The following is an 18,589-nucleotide window of genomic DNA, read 5'->3' as shown; positions in this document are numbered from 1 at the left end:
GTTGGGAGTATAAATGGAGCGCTGCGGACTGCAAATGAAGCAAGAGCTAAAAGTGAACGTTTCGAAGTCAGACAATGAGAAAGCAAGCGACCTGGTTGACCGCACTACTGATGCTGACCTGTAGCTGTAGCACATGGTTGCAGTTAGTCCAAGCCAACGATGACTCCGACGAGGTGATGACCATGAAGATGAGCGAGGTAGTCGATCTGCTGATGCCCTTTGGGCAAAGCTGTGATCCGGTCCCGGAGCGAGGTAAGCACGCATTGAAGCCAGATTAAACTTACTCAACATTCTGCTAATACTTTTGCATTGAACAGTGCATCTGGAGGAGATGGTGTTGAACAAGGAAGATGCCTCGCATCCAAGCAAATGCTTCCGCCGCTGCATGTTGATGCAGTTCGAGGTGATGCCCGAAGGCGAGAAGCTCTACGACGGCGCCAAGACCAATGAAATGATGAACATGATGTTTCCCGACAAGGAGGAGCAATCGCGCCTCATCACTGCGAAATGCAATCAGGCGATCGGTTTAACCGATGAGTGAGTAGACCGCAGTCACTAAATTACATTTCCAGAAATCCTTTTATTCCTTCCAGATGCGAGATTGCGCATTCGATTGCCATGTGCATGCTGCGAGAGATGCGCGTTGCCGCCTATAAAATACCCGAGATCAAGGATTAGCTGAAACGCAGCCACGCTCCGCAACCACTTCAGTCATTTCTTGCAATTGCATTTCAATTCTATTTGGTTCTTTTTTTTCATCAGTGAATTCCCCTGGCAGAAGGATTGTCTCTTGTTTGTCCTTCACTTCCTACTTTAGTTTCCCTAGTTACATATATTTATCTTATCCTAGCTTGTGTCCCGTTGTGGTTTCTGGACATGCACACACCCTTTGAATAAAGAGAACGTGGAGCGCGCGTCGTGTAATCAATCCATCTATGTGTGTACAATAATTGATTAGGGATCTTCTTCTTCTACCAGTGCAGCTTGACCCGATTGCGATCCAGATGCCGACCGATGCACTGGTTCAGCTGATGGGCCGCTTCGCAGGGCTTATTCGATGGCACATTGATCGACCGATTGCAACTTTGAGCCAGACTGCAGCCTAGGGCAATGGCCAGCTTATTGTCCTCGGTCACCTTGCTCGTCAGCTGTTCCACACGTTGCAAATTCAGACGGTTGCTCACGCTGTCCATCTGCAAAATGAGAGAAACAAAGAGGATCAGTTAGGATCCAAGCAAGCAATCCCTGAACTTACTAGTCCAATGCCCTTCAGCACACACTCCACCAGGCACTTCTCCTTGGGCGTAGGTCGTGATTCTCGGATGAGGGAACGCTGCGGTCCCGTCATCTGCAGCTTGGCCATACAGCTCAGCTTGGTCTGGTCAATCATCTGCTGCACCTCGGGCAGATTGCGATCAATCAGTGTCCACATCGGGTCGCCACTTTTTCCGCCAAACAGACGACCCAAGTCGAAGGCTTGACCCTTGGCTGATATCGGAATCGGAAGTGACATCCCAGACGCAGCTGGAGCCTGTCCTTCGACTAAGACTGTGCAATAGCCGATGAGAGCAATCAACGTAAGTTGGGCAGTTGTCAGCATCTTGTGAATTTCTGATTCTGCTCGTTTTCATGTGGCTTTTATATAGTTCAATCACTTGAACTCTTGACCTTCTTGGCCGTCATTCTTCATGCGTTCTTCTCTTTGCTTTCTTTACTTGCCATTGCTGAACTTTATTTTGCTGACACCTGCAAAAAAATCGCGCTGCGCAAGTTCAAGACTTGACATTGTACTTGCATCGCATTGAGACTGCAAGGGGTTTAATCATCATTTAAACATAGTTTGTATATCTCCATCTAGTTGTATAGCTTCTTAACAACAATACGAATATAACTAAAATATCAAGTGGATATCTCTCCCAAGATGTCGCACCCCAAAAGTAGGCAACACTTTTTAAGCAAGTGTACAGCTGCTTGGAGTTTGAAACAAGTAATTTCAACTATTACCTATGCCTCTACTACTTATACTTATTCAATATTATTACTTTTATTATTTTTTTTTGTATTTTCAGCTTATTTTAAAACTTCTAAACCTCACTTTCATTGCAGTTACAATATCTACGCATTCCTCTCCAAAGCTTTATTTGCCACTGCCCTAAAAGTATGCAATATATTACAAAATAAAGTATACTCGCATATCTTTAATGTGGTGAGCTTTAATGTTATACAGTAATGTCGATAATGATGCACCTACATTTAATTGTACAACAGAATGTTTCGCCATTATTGATATTGTTCTAAGTAGTAACTAAATTGACTTTACTATCAATTTTATTGTTCCTTTTTTCTATATTTTTTGTAATATTTAAAGTTTAATGACTAAACTTTTAATTATTTATATTTTACAAACTACTTTTGATATTTTATCTTCGACATATTTTTAATTTAAATACAAAATATGAAATATATTGAAATAATTCTGCATGTTGATTGATGTAACAAACTTTGATAACTAATACAATTTTTCTATTTCCGCATTATTGGAAGTATTATTTTTACAACTACTACTTTAGATAGCCCAAGTAATACTTATTATTATTAACCAATAAGTACTTAATACTTAAGCATCTACTATTCTAGTTCTTTATTAATATGTGCACTTTCTTTTACCCTAGCTTCTTTTACAACTTTATTCATATTTACTTTTTGTCGCTACAATAATATACTAATACAATATACTATAAAATATTATTATTATTGCTATTACTATTAAGTACCCTACAATATGCCTATTATATGCAAAATAATTGATAATTGCTTTCCGTTTAAGGTTCAGGAAATTTGAGGATCTCTGGAACCCCAAATTGGAATCTCTCTCCGCATATCATATCGGGGGAAAACAGTTGCCGCGTTTTGGAAATAACCAAGTGAACTCAAGGGGTTTGCCCACACCTCCCAGAAGAAGGTGATTAAGGTTGAGATAGTCGTAGCTCTCTACGCCAGAGGTGTAATCAGAGTTCTCTAGTACTGATAGCTGACAGCCCACTGGCCATGCGATAGCGTTTGGTAGCAGATTCGCAGACAGAGCTGAGGCAAAAGTGGCAGCTTATCGCATATTTTAGCATTGGGGAAACACTCGCTCATATAAAAGAACCACGAATGGACTCTAGAGTACACAGTCTTTGCGAAGAATTACGATGATAAGGTTGCTAATTATCCTGCTGCTTGGCACAACTGCTGCTGCAAATGTTCAACGTGGATTAGGCCTGAGTTACTTGGGCTTGGAGTTCTATAGACAGCTGGAGAACTTCACCTTAGCGGACGTTGATACACAATGTGCTCAGGATCTCGCCCAGGTGCAGCTTGCACTTGGCAACAACACCAATTGGGCGCTGCAAAGTAAGTTTAGTTTGACCCAGTCACGAATCATTGTGATAACTATTTTCTCCTTCACAGTGCTCGACTCTTGGGGTTCACTGCCCTCGGGAGTGCTGCAGGGCAACACCAGGAGTTTGGGCAACTACGACGAGTGCCTGAGGATCAATCAACAAATTTCCACTGATTACACACTCCAGGGCAAGTACTGCTTTGCCAGGCTGCCTGTGGGTCAGCTCTTTCAGAGCACATCGAATGCCAATATCGCTGTTTGTTTTCCCACCACCTGCGATAGCACAGATATGGATATCCTGCTGCGCCAGCTGATGGAACAACTCGGTCTTGAGGTGGATGAGACTGCAGTCCTGGTGACTGAAAGTACCTGTAAGACAACTGGTCGTGAACCCTTCGACTGGCTCACGATATTCACCATGTAAGCACAATTATCAGCAAAAAGTTCTTCTTCCTCTGACAAAGTCTCCCGATTTAGTGTTCTTTGCTCCGTTCTGGGACTGTTTGTTCTGTTGGCCACACTCTACGATTACTTCTTCTGTGAGGATCCAAGTAAGTTCGCCACACTCTGCAAGTTAACCAGCTGCTTATTAAGCACATTTGATTCTCAGGTCAACTCCCGCAACTGGTTAAAGCGTTCTCAGCACGTGTCAACTCGGGAGCATTGTTTCGCATTTCGAGTAACTCGAATCCGAATATGATCAACTGCCTGCATGGCTTGCGCTGTATGTCCCTCATCTGGGTTATCTTTGGTCATGACTACATTATCGCTCTCAAGTCGCCGAACATTAATCGCATGGATATGTTTACGGTGAGTCTTTAGTAGTTCTCTAGATTGTGTCCAGGACTAACGATTATCCTTTGCACAGTGGGGAGCAACACCTTTTCGCATGTTCATCCAGCAGTGCATCAATGCCGTGGACACCTTCTTCTTTCTCAGCGGCATGCTGGTGGTCAGCTCACAGTTCCGTGCCATGGAGCGGTAAGTTGCTAGCTAATAGACAGCTTTGTTGTAGCTTACTAACGATCTCATTCAAATACTTGCAGGGGAAACGGCAAACTTAACATTCCGAAGCTATATTTGAATCGCTATCTGCGCCTCACGCCCGTTCTGGGCTTTGCCATGCTCCTCTACGTGAAGTTGCTGCCGTACTTCGGGGACGGACCCATATGGGGCACTACTATGTTCGATGACTACAGCATTTGCAATAAGAACTGGTACCTGACGCTGCTCTACGTCCAGAACTTCTTCTGGGATAAGGTAACAACGATTTCTCCCCTCTTCCACCAACTGCAATTAATTCAGCTTTGTGTTTGCAGTGCATTTCCCATTCCTGGTACTTGGCCGTGGACATGCAGCTCTATCTGTTGTCCCCCATCTTTCTCATTGCCCTCTACAGATGGGGCAAGAAAGCAGCTGCGGCCATTGTGCTGCTCATCTTGGTGCTCAGCTCCTACCTCTTTGCCACAATGATTGTGAACAACTACTCCATGCAGATACGGGGCGATGCTGTCAAGAGGGGCGAGCCCTTCATCTATTTTCCGATCCATGTGCGCGCCTCAACGTGGCTGGTGGGCGTCCTCTTCGGCTACTTCCTCTATCTGACTAAGGGCAAACGCTTCCAGTTGAATCGCCTCGTCGTGTGGACTTTTTGGTTGCTCAGCTTGAGTTTCCTGCTCGTCACCGTGTTGGCCCTGGAACCCTATGCGGGCCTCAACGCCACGCCCGTGCCCATTGTGAATGAGGCCTTCTTCCTCAGTCTCACACGCATCGCCTGGCCTCTGGCTCTCTGCTGGGTGGTCTTTGCCTGCATGCAGGGTTATGGCGGGTTGGCCAACAGCTTCCTCGCCTCACCTCTCTGGCAGCCGCTGTCGAAACTCTCTTATTGCGCCTACATTTTTCACATATTCTTCGAGAACCTCAACTCGGCGCGCACTCACACAAACACCTATTTCTCCGACTACGATGTGGTAAGTGACTCATCTAATTCCACTTTTGTTTATATATTTTAAAAGAATACCTCAATTAATCAGATGCTGCGATTCTGGGGCGACTTTGGCTTCACGGTGCTGCTCTCCTACGTCGTCTACATTCTGGTCGAAGCCCCTTGCTCCACTTTGGTAGGCTGGTGGCTCTCGGACGCGAAAAAGCCCAAGCCAAAGCCTGCAATAGTGCCAGCGAGCACAGAAGCTGCCTAGACAGTAGTTATTATAGGAAATCCACACATTCTCGCATTATCTTTATCAATCTTTTTTTTTTGAGCTTCTTCAACTATCATTTATTTATACTGTTATTATGAGAAACGTGAATCAATTGTATATGATAGAATAACTATATAACTCAGCTGATAAGCTGACCAATCATTCAGTTACTGCCCGATTACCCTGTAGAAATGCCCACTAAAGATAGCTCTTATCAATTAGCTTAAATATGCATAAGGCGAGTGCCGATAAAGTCCACTTCATGACGTTTGTAAACATAAACAAGTGTATTATATGAGATTAAAATATATTTTATTGAATTGTACTGAATTAAATTTTGCATAAACATATTAATTAATAATACACAATAATGAAAACACAAATAAGGCGCAGATTTCTACTTATTTATTTTTCAGATATTGTCTTTTACAGCTTGATGTCAATAATAATGAAAAAGTTAACTACATTTCTATAATCACAAATTTGTTCTGAAAATCGAATAATATTCTGTATCTCGGTAATTTAAAGGACAACAAGGATGTCCTTTGGCACGAGGATACGGATTTAGCCATAGCTTCGAAATAGGACGAAAATATTTAAAGGAATTGAGATAAAAGGACTTTTTTGTATACCATAGCACGTGAATGTCCTTGAATATCCTGACAAGCAATATACCAAAGGTTGCGTCTTAATAAGGTCTATTTGCCCTATAAGGCCTACTAGCCAAAGGGCATTCGAATCGTCCTTCTAGTTCTCGAGTTATCCTGAAACTTGAAATTTAGCTCTGCTTCTACAATTATTTACAACAACGACAACAAAAACAACAAAAGCAATTTGAAAAAGAATTATTGATAATGTAGTTCTTGTTGTTGCCCACTAAATGTTGCCGCGATGGTCAAAATATGCCAAATTGCCGGCTGATATACCAGGCGAACATAAATCAGCAGCAAGCATTAAAACAGAAAGTCACTTGACTGGCGACACCTGCTGGCCGTTAACGAAACCACGAAAGGTATATTTGCGCGCCAATTTGAAATTTGAATGCAACCGACAAATAAAAATAAAATTTGTTAAAATTTGAAAATACATACCTTTTTTAGTCGGATATTGAAACAACTACAACAACAACATTTACAACAACAATTCTTTATACTGTGGTCGTTGTTGCCCACTCCAATGTTCCCACGATGGCCAAAAATTGCCAAATCAGCAAGTGAAATACCAGGCGAACAGAAATCAGAAGCAAGCTGAAATAGAGCAAGTCACTTGATTGCTCAGTGTCGCCATCTGTAGCCAGTTTCTGGTACTACAACAAATTGCCGCGATGGTCAAAAATTGCTAAATCAGCGGGTGAAATACCAGGCGAACAGAAATCAGCAGCAAGCAGAGCAAGTCACTTGCTTGCTCAGTGCCGCCATCTGCCGCCTGTTTTCGGAACCACAAGATAAATACTTGCGCGCCAATTTAAAATTTGAATGCTACCGATGGAAACAGCAAATCTGTTAAAATATGAATTTGTTTTATGTTGTCGAATATTTTAGCAATATTTCCGTTATTTGAAGGACGAAAAGGATGTCCTTTGGCACACATACACTACCAATGAAGATTTATCGAACTGCAAAACAAAAAGGACGAAGGTCCTTAGAGGAGCGGAGTTAATGTGAACATTTTCTTCAGCTAAAATTGGCTATAACTCGGCCGTATCCTGGCGTATCCTGGCCTATGTCCTGTGTCAAACAATGGCTAATGGGTAGACCTATCAGCTGACCAAAGGACATTCGATTCGTCCTTACCGTTTCGGAGTTATCCTGGATTTTGTGTTTTTCGCTTCGGCGAAATTTTACAAGAGTTGGATTCCTATATTTCGTTGATGCTGATCGATAAAATTCGTCCTTGCGATTCAAACGAGACATGTCCCGACATCCTGCGGCAGGATATCGCGAAGTTATGAGCATTTTTCTATAATTATGCTCAAATGAAATGACAAACCTAAAAGTATGCAACATAAATTTTCTCAAAAATGGCAACTTAAATTTTGCAAGGGGTAGGCATAGAAAAATTTACTAAAAGTCCAGAAATCAGCCATAACTCAGCCATTTGAAGGACTAAGATGATGTCCTTTGGCATATGGGTAGCTCTTGACACGAAATTGAAGAATCAATTGGAAAAAGGACGAAAGTCCTTACAGCAGCAGAGATAAACGTTATTTTTTGTATACATCAATTTGTCGATAACTCGAATATCCTTTAAAGGATCCGGTTGAAACTAGTGCCAATCAACGACTTTTAATTAGGCCTATCAACATGCCAAAAGACATCCAAATCGTCCTCGTAGTTTCTGAGATATCAAAGACTTTCTTGTTTCTGGCTATATTTTTGCCGTTCACAGTGCCCCCGAAAGTATGCCATGATTTTAAAGAATTGCAGTTGCTATTGCAATCGAAAGGTGGCTGTAAAAGTATGCAATGCTTTTTTTTCTGCATTAATGGCCTCGATGACGGGCGGCGTCCCAATGCATTGGAGTTCGTCACCAGCTGGTGATACTCCACCTCGCGTTGCACCACCTCCTTGATCACCTCCTGTATGCGTGTTGACGGATCGATTTTCTGCAAAGACACACGCCAGTTAAAAACCGCCGACAAAAATAAATCAGCAGCCAGCAGACATACAGATATTCACATGCATTTTGAGTGACGCAATCTGTTGCCCATTTTTGGAACAATGATTGGCTGTGAAATGTAACAGCAAAAGAACAAAATCAAATTTGCTAAAATTAAAAAATATGTTTATGGTATAATTATTTTTTGGATTAAATTCATAAGTGAGTTCAATGTATTCCTAACTAGTTTCCTTATACAACATTATTAGATATTACTTATTATACAATAAATATTTTAAAGTAACAAAAAAAAAAGTAGGATAGCTGAAGGCTCGCTTTCTCGCATTAAAGCTAAGGTGAAGATGAGAATGTTAAATCGAGCTCGCTCTTAACTTAGCTTATAGTAACGGACAAGGTTAGTTTGGATTCATTTGTGGATCATTTGTCTCAGCTGCAGCACTTGTTGTGGCTTCATCAGCCCCATTCTCTATCTCAATCCCTGTTGTAGTTTTCGATGGAATTGGGGCTGCCTCTAGATCAACATTCACAATGGATATAGGATTCTTCTCCACTTTGATGATTTCTGGAACTGTCTTCGCAACTGGACTGGGTTTGCCCCTGGATAGCAAAAGACTTTCCAAGCCGCCAAGAGGTGCCTCAATTGTGACATAAGTGGCATAGGAAACGAGAACGGTGAAACCAAAGTCCGACCAGAACTTGAGCATCTACAAGGGGAGAATAGAGTGTTAAATACTGCCTAGGATTAAAAAGTATAATAGAAAGAACTTACCATTTCGTAGTCGGAGAAATAAGTGCTCGTTTGAATGCGTCGCACGTTCATCTCCTGAATGAGAATATGCCAGATGTACACGGAGTAGGAGAGCTTCGACAGCGGCTGCCACAGTGGGCAGGAGAGGAAACTGTTCGCCATGCCGCCGTATCCTTGCATGCAGGCAAATACAACCCAGCAGAGAGCCAGGGGCCAGCCAAGGCGTGTCAGCGTGTAGTAAAGAGCATCGCCCAACATGGTGAGCTTAGGACCTCCGAACTTGTCGTAGCCCACCAAAGAGAACTCACAGGCGAATATGATCGCCAGGCTGAGCAGCCAGCCTGCCCAGACCATGAGAGGGGTCAGCTTGAAGGATTTGCCACGATTCACGTGCAAAAAGTATCCGAAGACGGCACCAACCAGCCAGGGCGTGGCATGCAGATGAGTAGAGAAGTAGAGCCAACGATTCGAGTCAGCGGGACCAAAGCCGTTTCGGAAGTACACGGAATACTCCTTGACCATCATGAGGGTAAACATCCAGACGAGCAGCAAGATCATCAGTATTACGATTCCAATGGCAGCCTTCTTGCCCCACTTATAGAGTGTGAACAGGAAGATGGGCGACAACAGGTAGAGTTGCATGTCCACTCCTAGATACCAAGTGTGTCCCAAGCACTGCGGGAAGTTAAGGTTATAATACGATCCGAAAGGAACTGGAAGTCAAGGGGAACTTACAATCTCCGTTGTGGCATAGTTCTGCACGAAGAGCAGCGACCAGAACCAGGTGCGTTCGCATTTCTCATAGTCATCGAAGCCAATATTGGAGACAGGTCCGCTTACTAGCAAAGGCAACAGCTGCATGTAGACCAAGATGGCCACAGCGACGAGAGGAGCCAAGCGCAAATACCGATGCAGATACATTAGCGGCACATTCAGTTTTCCCTTAGTTCTAAGGCGAAAAGATTTTATTATAGAAGGTATTATTAATGAAAATTCCTGGGAACTTACTTGTCCATGGAGCGCAGGGCAATCATAATGACAAGCAGACCGCTCAGGAAGAAGAATGTGTCCACGGAAAAGACGGCATGAACTATCAAGTTCTGGAAGGGTTGTTGCATCCACTGCAAGAAAAAACAAGTAAGAAAGCTACAGTGGAGTGTACTCGACTGTGAGATACCCGCTACCCATTTTGAATAAAAGAAATATATTTTGCGGTATTTTTCTCAAAATATACTGAATATACTGCAAAAATGCTACAAATATACCAAATGGTATATTTAGTATGTCGATATAGAACCACATTCAAAATAGACGGCACAAAATACCAGATTGTCAGCCAAAGCAACTAAGACTTACTTTTGTATAGGCAAAAACGCCTACTTACTAGGGGAAATAGGCGTTTTTGCTCATACAAAAGTATTTCTTTAATAACTTCGATCGCAACCAAATTTTCAAGAATCATAACTACTATAGCAATTATTGTATATTCCAAAATTCGCAACTTTAGCTTTAAAATTACGCTTGTTATTAAATTTTTTTGATTTGCGGGGGCGGAAGTGGGCGTGGCAAAAATTTGAAATAAACTTGATCTGCGTGCAAACATAACAAATGCTGTCGAAAAAAAATTATAGTTCTATCTCTTATAGTCTCTGAGATCCAGTGTTTCATACGGACGGACGGACAGACACACAGACGGACATGGCTAGATCGTCTCGGCTGTTGACACTGATCAAGAATATATATATACTTTATAGGGCCGGAGATGCCTCTTTCTACCTGTTACATAAATTTCCTGCCGGCACAAAGTTATAATACCCTTCTATCCTATGGGTAGCGGGTATAAAAACTTCCGAATCATTTCTCGATGTTCACCTACAGTTCTATCGAGTAACTTACGTGGTAAATGCTCCATTGGTTAATATTGGGCTGCACCATGCCGAACATGTACTCATGACCAAAGACCACCCACAACAGGGACATGCAACGCATGCCATGAACACAATCAATCACATTGGGATTCGATTTGGGGTTTGTGGTGCGGAAGAGAGCACGAGACGAGGCACGTATCGAGAAGATCTTGATCGGGACAGGCAGTTGACCTAGTTATAAATTAGTGTCAGTAAACTCCTCAGCACATAAGTTCAATTAGGACTCACTCTGATCCCGGCAAATGAAGTAATCGTATAAGGTGGCCAGCAAGGCGAGGGCCCCGAAGACGGACAACAGCACACTACAAAGGAAATCCCATTAATTAGTCGGTGTTCAAATCAATTTGAAAACTTTACATACATTGTGAATATGGTTAGGCCAGGGAAAGCTTCTCGATCCGCAGTCTGGCAGGTGTACGAGTTGATCAGCTCCCCGGAGTGGGTGACGTTGAGCAAGCTCTGAATCGCCCGGTTCAGTAAAGTGTCCATGTTGCTGGACGAACACGAGGAGGGGGAAACAAACGCCAATCTTCAAGCTGACGCTGCGTATGACGTTTGATTCGATGCCCAGCATTTTGCCAAACGGAATTTCCGCCATGCAATATTTACCCTTAATGGCATGATTAGTTGCAATCAGCTGGTTTATGTTGATGCACTGCTCGTAGTTTCCCAAATCAATGATGTTCAGGCTCAGGATACCAGCAGGCTTCGATCCCCAGGCATCAATCACTGCAAGAAGAAAAATCAATTTAAGACTCTTTAGGAATAATTCTTGAATTACGATCTTAATCTAAAGACTAGTTAAAGATCCTTTTTTTAAGATGGAAACCGAATATTGTTTGACTTATTATGAGCTGAAAACATTCTTGTTTCAAAACTAAAAGTATTGATATTTACGGTTCAATTTTGAAGTGTATCTTCAAGACTTAAGTCTTGTCTTAAGAACCTAGGAAGGGGACTTTTACTTACTCTTAATAGACCACATTGAGGCTGATGAAATGCCATTCATCCAAAGTCCTACGTCGGCCAGGCACTGCAAGTCCTGTAGGCTGGGAATCCGTTCGCTTGGTATCTCCAGATCCTTCAGGGTTATGTTTTCGAATTGTTGTGTGAACTCAAGGCTCAGCGATTGTAGCTTTCGCATCTCGAGGAATTCCCTGGGCTCCACTTGGTCCATCGCTGGGATTTTCAGCTGCATGGCACTGATGAAAGACAGGCCAGCGATTAGTTTGAGGAGCAGTAGTATTACAATGGACTTGACCATTCTGATTGGACATCGATTGAGTTGTGTGTTGGCCAGTGGACAGCTTTGGCGCTATATAAAGGCCCGGTGTTGTCTGCAGATAAGACGATTGTTTGGGTTATCTGCCATGTCTAGGGTAGATTATAGTATGCATAACTTTATCGATGTCTGTGTATTGCTTTATGGTCGGGATATCAAGATTTCGATTCTTACTCAGAACTGTAATTCCTCAAAAAAGGAAAAAAAACTCTTCAATTCACGTTCGAGTTAAGTGAGTGTTTTGATTACGAAGGCTAACACGTATTGTTATTAATCAGTTCTATGTAAATATGAATCGACTTTAACCAATAATATTAAAAAAAAATAAACATCTAATCTTATAGACGTCTGATTTTGCTATTTATGCACAGTAAGCAAATTTTTGTGGAGTAAACATATTTCGTATGTGACTCCACAATTTCGTAATAATAGGATTATAATAGAATAATAAATTGAGTCCATTATCCTAAGATAGATAATAGAATATTAAACTATACTAATAATTCCATTATCGTAGAGTAGATGTGTTCATTGTAACATTAATACTTATCTTAGAAATCGATTTCAATTAACAGACTGACAAACCTCTAAAGACAGACTGATATATCTATCTTAACTTTTATTTTTAAACTATGCGTAATAATAAAATTATAATACAATAAGTCCATTATAGATCAGTTTATTGTATCATACTTATCTTACAAATCGATTTTAATTAACTGGCGGACAAACCATCAAAGATAGACTGATATATCAATCTAAACAAGAAAAGAATTTCCACTAGATTTCGGAAATAAATAATAACACAGATTACTAAACACAGCACGTTTATTTCTAAGTGTATAAATAGCTAGATATGATCTCAAAGTTGACTTGCAATATTCTAACGATATCTCTTCTTGGTTATCAGTCGCTTAGTCGGAAGCGTAGACAAGAGCCAAGGGTCAGTTAGTTAGATCAACAATATGGGCAATAAAACAAGCACTTGAATTGATTGCAAGTGTGCACTTGAAATCCACACGCTTTTGTGATTCACATGTTTGGTAGAATTTTGAGATATGATAATGATATGACTCATATTCAGTGGAAATCTTTGCTGTAACAATTCATTTGATAATAGCATGCACTTATAATTTGATAATCTTATACTCAATTGTTATCCTAGTTCTCTGCAATTCAATCTGCTAAAGCGGACTAATTAAAGGAATACTCATAATGACTTCATACAAATGCAGATAAGCAAATTTAACCAAGTTCAAGCATTTGAATTGATAATGAATGTGGGAAGTAAACACCTCGTCGAAACCAGACCAAAAACGTTTTTAATTTATGCTAAAATATGTCTGATAACAATTCTCTTGGTTCAAAGTATACTCGAACCTCGAAAACAGCAGCAACTAAACAAATTGCTCATATTAACCCACATATTGTAGTTAGTACAAACAACTACTGTTGATAGGCGAGGAACACTGGTTTACTTTCTAAAGAGGCAATCGTTATTTTGTCTGATAAGCCAATCTAAAATGGGGGGTAGCTCAAGACTAAAGCGCTAATAAAAAATCTAACCACATTAGTTAATTTTTACATAGATAGATAGATTATTTTAGATACACAAATTTAAAGTGCATCTCATCTGATTTCATCTTTGCCCAGTCGGGTAATCCTAGCGTGTGTTAACTGAAACACTACTCGCCTATGATTCAAAAGGTCATCGCATTTGGGGTCGAGTCGAGTTGAGTGAAGCAATCAATCAGGTGTCAATCAAAGACTTTTAGTTAGGCCTATCAACATGCCAAAGGACATCCAAATCGTCCTTGTAGTTTCTGAGATATCAAGCACTTTCTTGTTTCTGGCTATATTTTTGGCGTTCACAGTGCCCCCGAAAGTATGCCATGATTTTAAAGAATTGCAGTTGCTATAGCAATTGAAAGAGGGCTGTAAAAGTATGCAATGTTTTTTTTTAACTGACAAACTGCGCTGCCTTAATGATGCGTCTATAGGAAATTTGACCACTTTCTCTGGCCAAAATTAATATCTCAAGGTTAAAACAACCATTATCTATTGAAATTAAAAAAAAAAAGTGGGTGTGGCACCGCCCCCTTTTTGTATGAAATTTAAGTAATTTTGGAAATATGTTTAAAATACTATTTTAATATACAACAACTGTTTCTATAACAATTATTTTATATATTTTTTAACATTAATGGGCGTGGCAAGCCTAAAATTAATAAAAATTAAAAAAAAAAAAATTTCATGCAATTTGTTGTTCGATATTTTCCATTTATTTTTTTGTGGTAAAATCGCTTTTTACCTACTTATATCAAATAGTACGTAAAGGAGTTAACAAAAAAAATCAATTTTGCTTTTTTTTTCCCGACATTGATTTTAATATAACTTAAAATTCTGAATTTTTGCAATTAGATTACGTTCTAAAAATTAAAATTTAACTCATTTGTGGTTATAATTGATCTTTTTAATTACTCTCATTTGAACAAGAATGAAATACTCTACAACATAGAAAACATTTCATCGATGAAGTCTGCTGGACTCAGTTTACATAGCATTCGAAAAGTGAGACTCATCAAAAATATGAATTTTTTAAGTTACTAACACTTTTAATCTATTCAGTGCACAACACGAATTTTTCACACATTTGACAAGCACAAACACATAATACAAACCACTGTGGATAGAACTCACAATTCACAATTGTAAAATTGCAAGCAAAACGCACTATGCAAAAACACGTGAATTGCCATTCCAACAGCTGTACTTATCAGCTGATATTTTTGATTGGCGCCATCTATCGAAAATTCTGGTATGCAACATTGATGAATGATCTATTGTGAACACATTGCACCTAAAATTAGTTCAATCTGCCAACTTTCAAAAAATGACTTTTGGCCAGAAAAAGTGGTTAAATTTCCTATAGCGCGCTGTGCAAGAGTATGCACAGTCTTAATGCTGCAAAATGTTTAATTACATTTTCAAATTAGATTTATCAATTTAAACGGTATATATTAATATATTTTATTATTACATTTTTATTTAGTATTACATATTCATACAGATAGAGACGTACTGCGTGCCAATTTGAAATTCAACAGCGTAAGACAAAAAGCAAATCTATTAAAATTTGAAAACATTTTTATGTTATTATTATTTTTCTGATTAAATTCATAAGTGAATCCAATGTTTTCTTAACCAGTTTCCTTATATAATACAATATTATTACTTATTCTATAATAAATATTTTAAAGTAACAAAAAAATTAAAATAGGAAAGCTTAAGGCTCGCTTTCTCGCATTAAAGCTAAGGTGAAGATGAGAATTTGAAATCGAGCTCGCTCTTAACTTAGCTTATAGTAACGGACAAGGTTAGTTTGGGTTCATTTGTGGAATATTTGTCTCAGCTGCAGCACTTGTTGAGGCTTCATCAGTCGCATTTTCTATTTCTGAGCTAGTTTTCGTTGGAATTGGGGCTGCCTCGAGATCAACATTCACAATGGATATAGGATTCTTCTCCACTTTGATGATTTCTGGAACTGTCTTCGCAACTGGACTCGGTTTGCTTCTGGATAGCAAAAGACTTTCCAAGCCGCCAAGAGGTGCCTCAATTGTGACATAAGTTGCATAGGAAACGAGAACGGTAAAACCAAAGTCCGACCAGAACCTGAGCATCTACAAGGAAAGAAGAAGTGTTAAGTACTCCACTGAATTGAAGGATAAAAAAGAAAGAACTTACCATTTCGTAGTCGGAAAAATAAGTGCTCGATTGAATGCGTCGCACGTTCATCTCCTGAATGAGAATATGCCAGATGTACACGGAGTAGGAGAGCTTCGACAGCGGCTGCCACAGTGGGCAGGAGAGGAAACTGTTCGCCATGCCGCCGTATCCTTGCATGCAGGCAAATACAACCCAGCAGAGAGCCAGGGGCCAGCCAAGGCGTGTCAGCGTGTAGTAAAGAGCATCGCCCAACATGGTGAGCTTAGGACCTCCGAACTTGTCGTAGCCCACCAAAGAGAACTCACAGGCGAATATGATCGCCAGGCTGAGCAGCCAGCCTGCCCAGACCATGAGAGGGGTCAGCTTGAAGGATTTGCCACGATTCACGTGCAAAAAGTATCCGAAGACGGCACCAACCAGCCAGGGCGTGGCATGCAGATGAGTAGAATGGTAGAGCCAACGATTCGAGTCAGCGGGACCAAAGCCGTTTCGGAAGTACACGGAATACTCCTTGACCATCATGAGGGTAAACATCCAGACGAGCAGCAAGATCATCAGTATTACGATTCCAATGGCAGCCTTCTTGCCCCACTTATAGAGTGCGAACAGGAAGATGGGCGACAACAGGTAGAGTTGCATGTCCACTCCTAGATACCAAGTGTGTCCCAAGCACTGTGGGAAATTAAGGTTATAATACGATCCGAAGGGAACTGGAAGTCAAGGGGAACTTACAATCTCCGTTGTGGCATAGTTCTGCACGAAGAGCAGCGACCAGAACCAGGTGCGTTCGCATTTCTCAAAGTCATCGACGCCATTATTGGAAAGAGGTCCGCTCACCAGCAAAGGCAACAGCTGCATGTAGACTAAGATGGCCACACCCACTAGGGGAGCCAAGCGCAAATACCGATGCAGATACATCAGCGGCACACTCAGTTTTCCCTTAGTTCTAAGGAGTTAGGTAGGTGTTAATAGGTGTCATTAATGAAAATTCCTGACTACTTACTTGTCCATGGAGCGCAGGGCAATCATGATCACAAGCAAACCACTCAGGAAGAAGAATGTATCCACGGAAAAGGCGGCATGAACTATCATGTTCTGGAAGGGTTGTTGAAGCCACTGCAATAAAAACTCCCCAATCAGTTCTCGATGTTCAGCTTCAGCTGTCTCGAGTAACTTACGTGGTAAATGCTCCATTGGTTAATATTGGGCTGCACCAAGCCGAACATGTACTCATGACCAAAGACCACCCACAACAGGGACATACAACGCATGCCATGAAGACAATCAATCACATTGGGATTCGATTTGGGGTTTGTGGTGCGGAAGAGAGCACGAGACGAGGCACGTATCGAGAAGATCTTGATCAGGACAGGCAGTTGACCTAGATGAGGGGAGTTGACAACAGATCAATAAGCAGTTCCACTTCAATTTATAATTTGTAACTTACTTTGATCCTGACAGATGAAGTAATCGTATAAGGTGGCCAGCAAGGCAAGGGCCCCGAAGACGGACAGCAGCACACTACAAAAGAAGTCGCTTAATTAGTATGGGATCAAATCTAAATGAAAACTTTACATACATTGTGAATATAGTAAGACCAGGGAAAGCTTCTCGATCCGCAGTCTGGCAGGTGTCCGAGTTGATCAGCGCACCGGAGTGGGTGACGTTGAGCAAGCTCTGAATCGCCCGGTTCAGTAGAGTGTCCATGTTGCTGGACGAACACGAGGAGGGGAAACAAACGCCAATCTTCAAGCTGACGCTACGTATGACGTTTGATTCGATGCCCAGCATTTTGCCAAACGGAATTTCCGCCATGCAATATTTACCTTTAATGGCATGGTTGGTCGCAATCAGCTGGTTTATGTTGATGCACTGCTCGTAGTTTCCCAAATCAATGATGTTTAGGCTCAGGATACCAGCAGGCTTCGATCCCCAGGCATCAATCACTGCAAGAAGAAAAAATTTTGATTCAGAGTTAACTTCGGAAGTAAGTAAGCACATACATATGTATGTACATTAACAATACTGTCAACTTAAAATAAAAAGAAGTAGCCCCAAATGTTAAGACCGGGAAATTTATGTTAAATCGAACTTTACTCCTTACTTTTTGTCCACAGTAGGAAAGAGCAACGAATCAATTCAAGGCTCTTTAGGAATAATTCTTGAATTACGATCTTAGTCTAAAGACTAGTTAAAGATCCTTTTTTTAAGATGGAAACCGAATATTGTTTGACTTATTATGAGCTGAAAACATTCTTGTTTCAAAACTAAAAGTATTGATATTTACGGTTCAATTTTGAAATGTATTCTTCAAGATTTAAGTCTTGTCTTAAGAACCTAAGAAGGACTTTTACTTACTCTTAATAGACCACATTGAGGCTGATGAAATGCCATTCATCCAAAGTCCTACGTCGGCCAGGCACTGCAAGTCCTGTAGGCTGGGAATCCGTTCGCTTGGTATCTCCAGATCCTTCAGGGTTATGTTTTCGAATTGTTGTGTGAACTCAAGGCTCAGCGATTGTAGCTTTCGCATCTCGAGGAATTCCCTGGGCTCCACTTGGTGCATCGCTGGGATTTTCAGCTGCATGGCACTGATGAGCGACAGGCCAGCGATTAGTTGGAGGAGCAGTATTATTACAATGGACTTGACCATTCTGATTGGACATCGATTGAGTTGTGTGTTGGCCAGTGGACAGCTTT

The 18,589-nt window shown here is 41.0% G+C and overlaps 4 protein-coding genes across 7 annotated transcripts; 2 read left to right on the top strand and 2 right to left on the bottom strand.

The window, feature by feature from the left end:
* The first annotated feature begins 35 nt into the window (after positions 1–35).
* On the top strand, positions 36–928 carry LOC133848559 (uncharacterized). The gene is made up of 3 exons (XM_062284180.1): positions 36–252; positions 318–537; positions 594–928. The coding sequence occupies exons 1-3, from the start codon at positions 75–77 to the stop codon at positions 676–678; spliced, it is 483 nt and encodes a 160-aa protein (XP_062140164.1). The 5' UTR covers positions 36–74; the 3' UTR covers positions 679–928.
* Positions 717–1,622, bottom strand: LOC133848558 (uncharacterized). The gene is made up of 2 exons (XM_062284179.1): positions 1,256–1,622; positions 717–1,193 (listed from the first exon to the last, which is right to left on the bottom strand). Exons 1-2 carry the CDS (start codon positions 1,598–1,600, stop codon positions 972–974), a joined length of 567 nt encoding a protein of 188 aa, XP_062140163.1. The 5' UTR covers positions 1,601–1,622; the 3' UTR covers positions 717–971.
* A 1,210-nt stretch (positions 1,623–2,832) lies between these two features.
* On the top strand, positions 2,833–5,611 carry LOC133848174 (nose resistant to fluoxetine protein 6-like). The gene is made up of 8 exons (XM_062283617.1): positions 2,833–3,396; positions 3,454–3,805; positions 3,863–3,936; positions 3,996–4,195; positions 4,254–4,366; positions 4,432–4,645; positions 4,705–5,355; positions 5,419–5,611. The coding sequence occupies exons 1-8, from the start codon at positions 3,195–3,197 to the stop codon at positions 5,581–5,583; spliced, it is 1,971 nt and encodes a 656-aa protein (XP_062139601.1). The 5' UTR covers positions 2,833–3,194; the 3' UTR covers positions 5,584–5,611.
* Positions 5,612–8,405: 2,794 nt separating this feature from the next.
* Positions 8,406–18,589, bottom strand: LOC133848503 (nose resistant to fluoxetine protein 6-like). Of its 4 annotated transcripts, XM_062284105.1 has the most exons (9): positions 18,248–18,584; positions 17,469–17,835; positions 11,110–11,183; positions 10,850–11,052; positions 9,962–10,074; positions 9,689–9,902; positions 8,975–9,628; positions 8,601–8,909; positions 8,406–8,552 (listed from the first exon to the last, which is right to left on the bottom strand). In XM_062284105.1, exons 1-8 carry the CDS (start codon positions 18,540–18,542, stop codon positions 8,601–8,603), a joined length of 2,229 nt encoding a protein of 742 aa, XP_062140089.1. In that variant the 5' UTR covers positions 18,543–18,584; the 3' UTR covers positions 8,406–8,552. The 4 variants fall into 4 exon arrangements, with proteins under 4 accessions (XP_062140089.1, XP_062140088.1, XP_062140091.1 ...); XM_062284104.1 differs by having other exon boundaries at positions 8,407–8,909; XM_062284107.1 differs by lacking the exons at positions 17,469–17,835; positions 18,248–18,584 and adding an exon at positions 11,243–11,460 and having other exon boundaries at positions 8,408–8,909.

Source organism: Drosophila sulfurigaster, chromosome X (genome assembly GCF_023558435.1).
Source record: "Drosophila sulfurigaster albostrigata strain 15112-1811.04 chromosome X, ASM2355843v2, whole genome shotgun sequence".
NCBI lineage: Eukaryota > Metazoa > Arthropoda > Insecta > Diptera > Drosophilidae > Drosophila > Drosophila sulfurigaster.
This window is presented reverse-complemented; position numbering and strand designations above follow the sequence as displayed.

What these genes read in the sequence shown, in the direction of transcription:
- LOC133848559 (XM_062284180.1), top strand. Translation starts at nt 75, where the DNA reads ATGAGAAAGCAAGCGACCTGGTTGACCGCACTACTGATGCTGACCTGT. An exon ending in TGATCCGGTCCCGGAGCGAG is followed by an intron (nt 253 to 317) that starts GTAAGCACGCAT and finishes TGCATTGAACAG; the next exon opens with TGCATCTGGAGGAGATGGTG. An exon ending in GCGATCGGTTTAACCGATGA is followed by an intron (nt 538 to 593) that starts GTGAGTAGACCG and finishes TATTCCTTCCAG; the next exon opens with ATGCGAGATTGCGCATTCGA.
- LOC133848558 (XM_062284179.1), bottom strand. Translation starts at nt 1,600, where the DNA reads ATGCTGACAACTGCCCAACTTACGTTGATTGCTCTCATCGGCTATTGC. An exon ending in TGCTGAAGGGCATTGGACTA is followed by an intron (nt 1,194 to 1,255) that starts GTAAGTTCAGGG and finishes CTCATTTTGCAG; the next exon opens with ATGGACAGCGTGAGCAACCG.
- LOC133848174 (XM_062283617.1), top strand. Translation starts at nt 3,195, where the DNA reads ATGATAAGGTTGCTAATTATCCTGCTGCTTGGCACAACTGCTGCTGCA. An exon ending in CTTCTTCTGTGAGGATCCAA is followed by an intron (nt 3,937 to 3,995) that starts GTAAGTTCGCCA and finishes TTTGATTCTCAG; the next exon opens with GTCAACTCCCGCAACTGGTT. An exon ending in CAGTTCCGTGCCATGGAGCG is followed by an intron (nt 4,367 to 4,431) that starts GTAAGTTGCTAG and finishes AAATACTTGCAG; the next exon opens with GGGAAACGGCAAACTTAACA.
- LOC133848503 (XM_062284105.1), bottom strand. Translation starts at nt 18,542, where the DNA reads ATGGTCAAGTCCATTGTAATAATACTGCTCCTCCAACTAATCGCTGGC. An exon ending in CTCAATGTGGTCTATTAAGA is followed by an intron (nt 17,836 to 18,247) that starts GTAAGTAAAAGT and finishes TTCTTCTTGCAG; the next exon opens with TGATTGATGCCTGGGGATCG. An exon ending in ACCAATGGAGCATTTACCAC is followed by an intron (nt 10,075 to 10,849) that starts GTAAGTTACTCG and finishes TTTTTCTTGCAG; the next exon opens with TGGATGCAACAACCCTTCCA.